The 12,094-nt window shown below is 30.9% G+C and overlaps 1 protein-coding gene across 2 annotated transcripts; it reads right to left on the reverse strand.

The window, feature by feature from the left end:
• Positions 1–3,571: 3,571 nt before the first annotated feature.
• Positions 3,572–7,365, reverse strand: LOC101507358 (pentatricopeptide repeat-containing protein At3g29290). Of its 2 annotated transcripts, XM_027333088.2 has the most exons (3): positions 7,232–7,361; positions 5,147–6,888; positions 3,572–4,341 (listed from the first exon to the last, which is right to left on the reverse strand). In XM_027333088.2, the coding sequence occupies exons 1-3, from the start codon at positions 7,299–7,301 to the stop codon at positions 4,180–4,182; spliced, it is 1,974 nt and encodes a 657-aa protein (XP_027188889.1). In that variant the 5' UTR covers positions 7,302–7,361; the 3' UTR covers positions 3,572–4,179. The 2 variants fall into 2 exon arrangements, with proteins under 2 accessions (XP_027188889.1, XP_004491962.1); XM_004491905.4 differs by having other exon boundaries at positions 5,147–7,365.
• Between the last annotated feature and the right edge of the window lie 4,729 nt (positions 7,366–12,094).

The raw sequence follows: 12,094 nt of genomic DNA on the forward strand, positions 1-12,094 counted from the left end.
ATCGTGAGTTTGAGGGGAGATGTTAGATAATATTATTATATATTAGTAGTAAGGGTATTTTAGACAATTCTATTCTTTTATATATATACTCATTGTAACCCTATTAACTTTAGTTTGGTTCATTCTATGTTATGAAACCCTAGAGTGGTTGTTTCTCTCATTCCTCTTTTCCTTGTTAACATTTTTCAACTTTAAAAGCCTTAGATCTTCTTCACCTAAAAAATAAAAGTTTTAATATGGCGAGATGGAATTGTATGTTGTTTAGGAGACTTGTTCTTGTATTAAAGGAATGTCATATTTCTCAAATTTGAAGAATTGTTGAAAACAATTAGAAGATTAGATGAAGAGAAACTGGGGAGACAAGGGATTGCGTGAGAAAAATGCATTTGTTCTCATTTTTTTAAACTCATCTAAGCCTTTAATTGTTTTTAAACAAATTGGATGGTGTATAAAAGTGGTCCATCCATAAACCAATTTATTGATGGCTCAGTAGGGCCCACTCAATTGATGGCTCAGTAGGGCCCACTCAATTGACGGAGTTTTTTTTAAAATTAATAAATAATTATTAATATTTTATTTAATAATTATAGAATTTTAGTTAATAGAATTAATGATATTTTTAAATTTATTTTTTATATATTTTTTAGAAAATGAAATTAGATATTTCAACTGTTTTCCATCAACATCAACAACTCATGAATTTTTTTTTATTTTTTTTATTTTAGTTGAAGAATAAAATAGTGTGTATACGTTGTACCACTTCAATAACTCATATTAGCAATATGTTCACTACTTATCTCATGATTTGTCAATTTATAACTAATATTTCTCGTACAAGCAATGTGCTCACTTTTTGTCTCATAAATTTTTTAATTTATAACTAATATTTTTATCACCCCTATTACTTTCATTCACCAATTTACTTATACTAATAAGAGAGTATTACATAAGTTGCAACCAAAATAATTTGTAGTGTATATTAAAAAAAAAATATATGTCAACATGGTTTGTATTGTGGGTTGGTAGTTTATTATATAAAGTTATTAGACAGAATGATGGTCGTAATTTATTATATAAAGTTATTCATAAATTCGTTAATTAAATATTAAATTATGAATAAAGTTAAAAAAAATTTCATATTCATCTTAATATTTATTTTTTAACATACTAACAACAAAAAATATACTAAAATATATTTCTCCTAATATTTATTGACACATTTAAATAATCAACACTTTGTTGCTTAAAATTATACTAACCCATGCTCTTTTTGTAATAATATTATTAAAAAACAAAACTCATACTCATATCAAAATTAATTTTACTTATTAAGACATTTTTCTACTAATAATACTAAACTTTTTTTTAAACATTTACACTAAAAGAAGGCTAAAGCATTAACACTATTGTTTTACAACAATCGCAAGCAAACTATAAACTAGTGAGTTTCATTCTACGTCTCACACATTATAGAAAATCTTTTTCTTTTGATGTGTTTGATTAGTCACAGCAAGAGTACCAACAAAGCTCCCAACCACTCAGGCCTCAAAATTTAGCTAAAATTAAACCAACAATTATTAATTATTATTGTCATCTTAGCCACTAAACCATAGAAAAATGTATAGAAAAATGTATTGAGAAAAATTTATTAATTTGAAGCTGCAAAATGGATGAAAATATTTATTTGATTTCAGTGGTGGACCTTGCACAGAATATCACAAAATATTGGGAGAGTCGGGAAACGACAAGTATTAATTAAAATATTATAATTGAAATTCTTAAAAGTCCTAGTTTTTTTTAGAGTTTCACACAATTCACACATAGTAGACAAGTTGAAAAAGTTAGAATTTCAATTCTCATAGGTTTTACAATTTTCACAAATCACACAAGTTTTTAGAACTTCTCACAATTCAATCAAATAAAATATATCCACTTTACGATTTTCATCTTTATCAAAAACTTTCTTCTTAAAAAAATGCATCAGTTTTCTTATGTTTAAATATGATGTCACTCCTAAAAAAATGCACATATTAATTAAAAGGTTTAATTGCAGTTTTGGTCCCCCTATTTTAGTCGAATCTCGAAAGTAGTCCTCCTATTTTGTTTCTCCTCAGTTTTGGTCCCCTAAACAGAATTTTGGTCCAAAACTTGATGAAATTTTATTTTTTAAAGCCATACTACACCATTTATGATCATAGATTTCAGGTACAATTGTTGCACATGCGATCTTGAGGTATGGTGTGACTTAAATAAATGCAAAAAAAAATGAAATTTCATCAAGTTTTGAACCAAAATTCTGTTTGGGGACCAAAATTGGGGAGAAACAAAATGGGATGACTACTTTCACGATTCAGCTAAAATGGGGGGACCAAAACTGCAATTAAGCCTAATTAAAACAATTCACAATTAAAAAATAGTATATCACTATAACATATATCAATGGTTAACATGTAAAAGTTTGCTAGATAGTTAGTTTATCATTTAATATTAGATAATTTATCTATATATAAAATATGTTGTATTAATTTTATTAGTACAAACTATAAGAGAAAGAACAAATTAAAGATATGATAAAATAGAGGTACATAGGTGGAGAGGGGACATAAAAATTTGAAGATATTTTAATTATTTATAATTATTATTCTGATAATATATCGTTATTATATATATAAAAAATTGATAATATATAATTATTATAAATATTAAAAAAATTAAAATATAAGGATGCCGTATCCCCGCCCGTTCCATCCGCCATTGTTTGTTGCATAAATCTTAGAAACATAGACCACCAAAGTCTACCTAGTATCAAACAAATACAACTTTTTATCCCCCGAACCAAGGTTGATCACAAACTGTTGAGTAGTTACATGACAGTAGACATTCGTTACCAAGATAATACACCACACAATACTTATTGATTTTCAAAGGGATACCTTATATGTAGATAGGACATATAATTTTATCAAATGACCATAACACATTTCAGCTTCGGCCCCTTATTGATTTTCAAAGGGATACCTTAGATGTAGATAGGGCATATAGTTTTATCAAATGACCATAACACATTTCAGCTGCGGCCTGCGGTTGAACCTTGAACCATATGCATATGTTTAGAAAACTGCAAATTCACCCTTCAAACTCACATTTACATGAAAGCTACAATTTATAGTTTCATAACATAACCTTTAGTTTGCATTGAAAAGCAAATTTCTGAGTTTAAATATGAATCCAAACAAGATATACTCTATGCACAACTACGGAGGAGATTAATCCCTCTAGATAATCGATATCCTTTTAAGGGGTTCAATATGTTTTTTCATATGCACTGGCCAGAGATCAAACCTCTGACTAAATGGTCACTGACGCCATACTAGTAGTAATGATAAAAGGTTTTGATTGTTGTTTAATAGTACTGTCAAAACAAAAACTAGATAAAATACAGTGATGGGAAAGAAAAAAAAAAGTAATTATTGCAAACTATTTTGGTGACAGACCAAAGTTCTCTATGAAAATATATACTTTTTAGAATCAATACTTAGAGAAATTGAAAAGTATGATTGTCCACATATCATAAAAACAAAAACTGAGAGGAAGAGTAACTTCAAGATGAATGTGTTTTAGAGAATAAGTTGTAAAGAGCCAACACTGACTGCAGAAACTAGTTACAAGTGAGACACCAGCTAAGTCTAAAAATGAAGTCTATGAACATGACACAAAAAAGGGTACAATAATTTGGGCATTTACATCATTTACATACATATTAAACAAGATTTCTTACATAACTCAGCACCGTAGAAGGATCGGAAGGAGTGCAGATGGTAACTGTACAATTGTTATAGATTTTTAGTAACATTTTAGTCTGCTGTTCTGTTTCCAAGCACCATAAAAAGTTATTTATGGTTTGATCGATCGTGATTCAGCTCACAATGATATTATCCTTCCTTTGGTCATTGTTTCAAAACTGTGTTATGTTAGTGGATAGCTATGAAACACATACACGACACCAAACACATGTAAATACCGGTAATTATTTGGGAAAATGAAAGTAATTAAATGTAACCATATGTGTCGGTGTTGTGCGTCATATCAGCGCTGTGTCGGACATGACAGGTATCAGACACCAAATACGTCTTTGCTATGAAGTGTCGGGTGCTACATAAGGAGATAGCAATTAAAAGACTATTTCCTTTTCATAGCACGCATTAGTACTCGTGTTTTGACATCAGGTTCAAGACCGTGCTCTAGCATTTTTGTATAAATCTCTTTTGCCAAGTCAACCTTGCCGCATAAGCTCATCCCTTGAACAGCAGCATTATAAAGAGCGGCGTTTGGGACAGCCTTCTGCAAAAGGGACAGATACTAACGAGGTCAAATATTTATGTCAGGCAACATCACTAGAAAATGCGATAGATTGATTTTTCTACAATTTTAATTAAAATTTATAGCTACTTGCATGAAAAAGCCAAACTTGATCAGAAAAATCCATGTACACAATAATCAGCATAATTTTGGTGAATTTCTCGATGCTAAGTATTTTGGAATTACCATTGTCTCTAGGGGTTGAAAGCATACATAAAATAACCTATTTAAAACCAATCCCAAATTATGGTAATCTATAATGGTCAGTCCAATTCTTCCACATTCATCTCCAGCATACCATTCAATCACTCAGGTCAAATGATGCAACTTCTTTTACAATTGATGTGACTCAAATATACATACATAATTTTGAAATCTAAAATAAAAAATTAATTAAAATTATAACTCATAAACTAAAGGTGTAAAGTTCACAAATTATTTTGACGATACAGTTGGGTGAAAGAAGTGTTGTCGATGGCAAATGCCAGTATAGGGCGGAAGGCCAAAAATCTGACATTTACATGCCATTACGGCCTATGGCACTGCCATGGCGGCCATCCCTTCACAAATTGCCTATGGCAGTTGTGAAAAGTTTGCAACAACATTGGGTGAAAGTAATGCTAGTGTAAACAAATCTATACCTTGATAGAGGTTCAAATATTATCTATGTGGCAAACATTAGCTTAGCAATATATGATTAAGGATTAATCATAGTTTTATAACAAATTGAAACTAGACTCAAACAAATATTGCTAAGAAATTTCGAAAAATGCTAATTTTTACTCACATTTAGGATTTCTTCTAATTCTTCATAGAGATCTCCTCTAGTGCAGCATCTTATTATGGACAGATAAGTAAATATGTTTGGACTGCACTTCTGGTGAACCATGTGCTCATACACCTCCCACGCAATTGTCGGCTTCCTTGCAAGCTCACAAGTCCTGATCACTAGGTTATACGAAACCGTCAAATCCGACAGTCCAGAAGCTTCCATTTGCCACAGAATTTCCAGAGCTTTATCCCACAACCTAAGCTTTGAACAAGACATTAAAGCGGTATTGTATAAATGTTTATTGAATTCACTCATTTGATTTCTTTCGATCCAATCATAAAGCTGAAGAGCTTCACCATGCCTATTGGCCTTGTTAAGAGAACTCAGTAGAGAGTTGTATGTATATGCATCGGGTTTTACGCTCAACGATTTCATTGTATTGTAGACCTGAAATGCTAGTTTGAGTTCTCCCACTCTTCCGAGCGAGTTAATCAACACATTGCACGCAACTAAGTTTGGTTTTAAGTCGCTCATCAACATTTTCTGAAAGACACTTAATGCATCATCCCATTTTCCATCCTTAGCACATACACAAATGACAGAATTTAATATATTGTTGTTTGGTTCAAATCCATTTTGAACCATATCATGGTAAGCATAAAGAGCAAGCTCACTTTGGTTACAATGTACAAAACTACTAATTAACAATTGATATGTCACCAACGTTGCGGCACACCCATTTGCCTTCATACTACTCCACAACCTCTCTATTTCACTCCAATTGTCTACCTCCTTGCAAGTTGATATCATGGTGTTGTAAACAACAACATCAAAATCCTTCTTCACATCACATTCTCTTTCTAGTTTCCTAAAGAATTTAAGGGCTGAATCACATCCTTGAGCTTTTGCACATGCCATAAGAATCAAGCTATAAGTATGCCCTGTAGTTACACTTTTAGCTTTCACATAATCGAACACTTTAAAGCAATCATCAAACCACCCATTTCTCAGAAGGCCCAACAAAAGAGAATTACAGGCATGGATATTTGGACAAAGACCAAACAATTCCATAGACCTAAAATATTCCATTGCACTTCTAATCTTATTAGTTCTACTAAGCTCCAAAATCCTATTAGATAGCACATTCTCATCCATTTCTTCCAAAAAGAGAGCTCCATTCTCATTCATAAGTCCCGCCTGTTTAGAACCCTGGCGTCGCAATTCCTTCTCCGCCACAAAAGACTCATCAACATCTTCTCTTCTCTGACTATCATCTTCTTCCACTTCTTTCGAGACAGTCAATTTCTTATTGGACACAAAAGATGAGTCAAACTCCTTTCTTTCTTCATCATCAACAACACCGTCATCAAAATCATCCACTTCCCGACAAAGAGACACAAAAGATGTATCAATTTTTTCTCTTCCTTCAACTTCATCAACATCTTCTCTTCTTTGAACATCACCTTCTTCCCAAACATGCAATTTCTTATTGGACACAAAAGATGAATCAAATTCCTCTCTTCCTTCTTCATCAAAATCTTCCACTTCCCCCCAAGAAGACACAAAAGATGAATCAATTGTTTCTCTTCCTTCAATCACATCATCAACAAAATCCTCCAATTCCCCACAAGGAGACACAAAAGATGCATCAATTTTTTCTCTTTTTTCAACCACATCATATTCTTGTCGAGTAAAAACAATGTCAACACTAGGACCAACATCCTCAGACATGAGTGGTGTGGTGGAATTTTGAAACCCTAATGACCCAATTAAGGGCACAAAATGCTTAGGTTGTTGTGACAAGAAAACAATGTTGTTCCTAAGGTAGTTATTATTATGATTATGTGTAGTTATACAAAAATTTGCATGAGTAACAAAAGTGTAATAACCAAGTTTATTAAAACAACAAGTAACAGGATAATGAAATTGAAATGGGAAATTCAACATAATAGGCATATCAATATGTTGTTTTTATTTATTTATTTAATAATTATTATGAATTATGAACTAATACCAAACTAGAGAAGAAGGTAAAACAGTAGAACATGATTCAATAGTGAAAATGAAAAGATGATGAATGAGGAAAATGGATAGAAGAACCTATGTTGTTTGTTAATGGCAGAGCGGAGTGAATTTGTGCTGCGAAGGCAATTATCTGGTGCGGTTGCATTTTGTGAATATTTTTGATGAAGCTGTGCTGGGTTTTTGTTTATTTGTTTACCGTTTTAATAATTGATAAATAAATAAATAGAATAAGAAAGAAGAAAATGCCATTGATTTTGTGGATAATGGAATTCATGATGGGCCTTACCGTATTGTAGGATCCGATCCATTAATTTCCGGATCTATGCATCAGGTACCAATAAATCTTTTCTGCATTCCCTCTATTTTTCAGATTTAAACCTCCATTTTTCTCAAATTCAACTCAATATTATTTTCTTACCTCAAATTCATACTAAAATCTTATTTATATTTATGTTGTTGTTGTAGTTTCAATAAGTAGTTAGAGATGAATGTTAATGTTATTATTGTTGTTATGTCAATTGGTTGTTGTTACAATTGACTTTATGTTTTTTAAGTTGTTATAATTGTTGTATGTCAAGTGTTTGACAAAATGTTTTTGATTTGTAATAAATTTGTGGTGAAATATAAATAATTTGTATTGTTGTTGTAATTTAAAGTAGTTTATGTTAGCGACAGGTAGTGATTTTATTACTGTTGTTATGTCAACTTGTTGATGTTGTTGAAATATAATAAAATATTGAATAAGTTGTTATAGTTATTGTATGTCAAGTGTTTGACAAAATATTTTTGATTTGTAATGAGTTTGTAGTGAGATATAATTAATTTATATTTTTGTTGTAGTTTAAAGTAATTTATATTTTTTGAAATTTAATATAGTCAAAATATTGAAATGTAATAAAGTGTTGATTTTTTGCTTTCAGAGATTGAAGGTGATAATGATATTATTTGATTCTGATACGGTAGAGAGACCTAACATGGATTTGTATGTACATAGCGTCGGACCTTAACTACCGGTAAACGATAACGGATTAGACATGGAAGCTTCCGCTCTCAAGCACATTTTGATGTTGAATATGTACAGAATGAAATGCCTGCACCACCATTGCCGCCACTACTATCACCACATGCACCATTTTAAGGACCACCACCACCACATGTACATGGGTTATCAGGGGATCTCGTTGATACGTTTTTGCTACCACATTTTGAGGACCATGTGGTGGCCTGAATATGGGTTGGAGATGCACCTTTTAATTCTAAATGCATTTAATTAAATATTAATTATTTATTTATTTAATCATCAAAAATACTAAAAATTGATTTTTGTTAGGAATGTTTTCCTTTGAAATGCGTCAACAATGGTAGAAAGATATGTCAGCTTTGTTCCAACTTCTCATGTGACTTGGTTTTGGTATCAATCAAAGCCTAACTTAGCTGATCTTCGATGTAGGCTACAAGTTTAAAAACATACTAGCAATACAACCCAATACAAAACTTCATCGAATTGGATCATGCTACAATCTTTTTTGGGTGAATGCTTATCAAACTCCCAATTTTTTGATTTTTTATTGGATTTTAGCTTTCAGTAGTGTATTTGGGGTGATGAGGCAAAATCAAGTGAATGAATGAGTATTCACCGTTTTTTTTTTTGACAAAAAAAAAACGATATTCCCTTATTCAAATTGGTACAAATTACATCGATAAAAAACAATAGAATTCAAAATTGTTAAAACCAAAAATGATAAATCTACGAACAAACTGGTAGCATCTAAGTAATAGCATAAATTGACATAATGCTCACAATTGTTCTGACATAATAGTATAAATTGACATAATGCTCACAATTGACATAATAGCATAAATTGACATAATGCTCACAATTGACATAAATTGACAAACTGGTAGCATCCAAGTAATAGCAAAATGAAGTGTTCGGAATATACGTGCCTCTAGAGTTGTACTGTTCAAGAAGTCAAAGTCATTAATTGAATATGAATCTACACTTGATCGAATCAATCTGAATCAAACGAACACTGCAACAACAAAAAAATCAAACATTGTACCAAGACGGAAAAAGTTAAATATATGTATGAAAAACAATTATTTAGTTAAAAGGAGTGGAAAAAGAGTTAAATCGGTGATTTTAAGTTAAAAAATGACCTCAAATCACATGTTACCTAATATATAAAAATCTAAGAAGAATGAAAAAAGAAGTTGGGGGCGGCTAGTCTAAAATGCTTACTGCATCTACAACAATATTGTATGGTTATTAAGAGAGAGCTAATATTAAATTAAAATAAAAAATAGAGATGAAATTGAAGGAAATGATGTGAGAGTGAGTTTTGAAGAATTTTTTAGAAAAATTTACAGTTTGTAATAATTGTCACTACTAGAAATTTGCTTTTTACCTGCGGATTTTCCTGCGGACACGATTCCGCTGGTAATACGCGAGGATTTTCCTGCGGTTTGCAATTATCTTAAGACTTTTCCTGCGGTACCCTATTCCGCAGGTAAAACGGCAGGTAACATTTTTTGTTGTTGCGGATTTACATACGACTATGTTTCCGCAGCAACGTTCATATGTTTTCCATAGGATTTATCTGCGGTAATTGTCCGTAGCAAATTCCGTAGCAAATTCCGCAGCAAATGTTTGCAAAGTTTAAGTATTTTATTCTTAGGAAATTCCGCAGGTAAATTTCATGTCAATTTTTATGATTTTATTTTTATATAAATAAGGTAGAATTACTTTTTAAACAAATAAAAAATATAAGACAAGTTCCACAATTAAAGATGATAATATAATTCGGACTCGTAGTATGCATCTGAATCCATCTTGATTTGAAAAGGAAAATTAGTTTTGATTTAGTGTTGGGTTTGGATTTTTCCCCAAATTAAAATTTGGAACACAAATGATTTGGAGTGTTATATTTCTTCACCCGAACCCGCTCCACTAGTAATATTATTGTAATTTTTAAATGTTATAGTATATATTGTCTATTAAATTCATTGAATTAAGAGTTTTGATAAATTTCTCTATTTAATTTTGAACTCAGTAATTAAATAAATTGTTTTCATAAATAAAATTTTATTTTTAATTAAAATTATGTCAAAAAATGTTATTTGAAAATAGAATTAAAAGATAAAACTTAAAAATTTAACGATATTAAATTTAAAATATAGTCAAACTAATTGACATATTATTTAACCATTCAAGATTTAGTTTGATGATATCAAAATAAATAAATTTTTAAACTTACTATAGAAATTCTCAAAAAATATAATTATTATATTTGTTTATAAAAAAGTAAAGAAAAATCATGTATAAACATTAAAATTATTCAATATTTTTAAGAAATTTTTTTTGTTACAAAGACCTATTTTGCTAAAAAAGAAATGTATCAAGGACCTATTTTTGCATAACTAACAATTTAGGGCTAACTCTAAAACAAATTGTTCATAAAAAACCCTCAATTTAGGCCTATCGTAACAAAACCCTCACACCGTCACACTCGCGTATTCTTAACCCACCACTCTCACACATCACCGTCGCATCTCAAATCACCACCGTCACACCTCGCCACCGCATCTCAACCATAGTCATCGTAGCCTCGTCGCTTCTCATCTATCGCGCGCGCATCATCCTCCCGCTCTTCGTTTGTAAGTTTTCCTTTGATTTCGTTTGTTCAACACATAGATTTATTTTTCAAGTTGCTACTTGCACTCAGATTTCGTTTGATTTGCCTGTACTTATCACATATTTCGTTTCTTCTTACGAATTATTTACTTTCAGTTTGCTTGCATCTACTTTTTGTGCTGATAAAAGTTCCCTACGCTTGTCACATATTTCGTTTTACTTATGTTTGATTTGCATCTACTTAGTGTGTGCTGTTCATTTCAAATTCTCATATTAGTTTTTTCTTCTTCTTCTTTTTAATTATGATTTGTATGAGCTTGCAATATAGAAGTTAATACCAGTGCTGAAAAGTGTGTTAATGATTGTCAATAATTGGAAACTCCATCACCATTTGTTCAAGTGACTTGTATTTAACTTTCTAAATCTTAGTTTTTATTTTATTTAATATTGATAAATTCTCGTTGATGTGAATAGAATTTGACAGTAGTTGGTCGTAAGGGAATGGCTGAACTTTGGCTAGATTAGCAGTAGTATTCTTTTGATTGTAATAACAAACTTGTTTTAGTGACTACATGTTTGATTTCACGGTGGGATTGGTAAAATCATGGTGAGCCGCTGTTATTTTGTCGTACTTTTCTTTTATTGTCACACAACCTCTGTTGTAGAAAAGAACACCACTTCCAAACTCCAACTTTCTCTTAGAAGCAAGGTGCTTTGCTTCATGAGATTGAAGATTAAAAGATGAAATAGGGTACTCTTTTGGGATACTAGATTTGGAATGAATAGCTTTATATATAAATACAGTGTCAATAGTTTCTTGTTGCTTTTTAGTATGTAAACAACGTTTATCAAAAGTGAAGGCTGTAAGACCCATAGTTTTTAAATCCTAAATTATGCAATTTTAGGGTTTTTTTGTGTGGAATTTCTTAGGTTGTTAGCCCAGTTTTTGGTATTGAGTGAGTTAAATGCCAAAAATATATTTTTGGAAATTGGATTAAAATTATTTGTCGGAAAATAATTTACTTCCGTTACGAAGGATTTAATACCGGGCAATTTTGTTAAAAATATCTCGGGTTGCTGAAAATTGTACCGGACAATTGAGTTGCGACGAGAGTAGATATTTTTATTAAATTAGACTAAGAGGGGAATGAAATTATGGGGGTAAGAGTTGTTAGATAATTGTTGGTTTTGTTTTAATTATAATATATTAATATATAAATATATATGTGTATATTGTAAGTAATATATATATATATATATATATATATATATATATATATATATGTTTGGAGGGAAAGAAGAAA

Source organism: Cicer arietinum, chromosome 3 (genome assembly GCF_000331145.2).
Source record: "Cicer arietinum cultivar CDC Frontier isolate Library 1 chromosome 3, Cicar.CDCFrontier_v2.0, whole genome shotgun sequence".
Taxonomy (NCBI): domain Eukaryota; kingdom Viridiplantae; phylum Streptophyta; class Magnoliopsida; order Fabales; family Fabaceae; genus Cicer; species Cicer arietinum.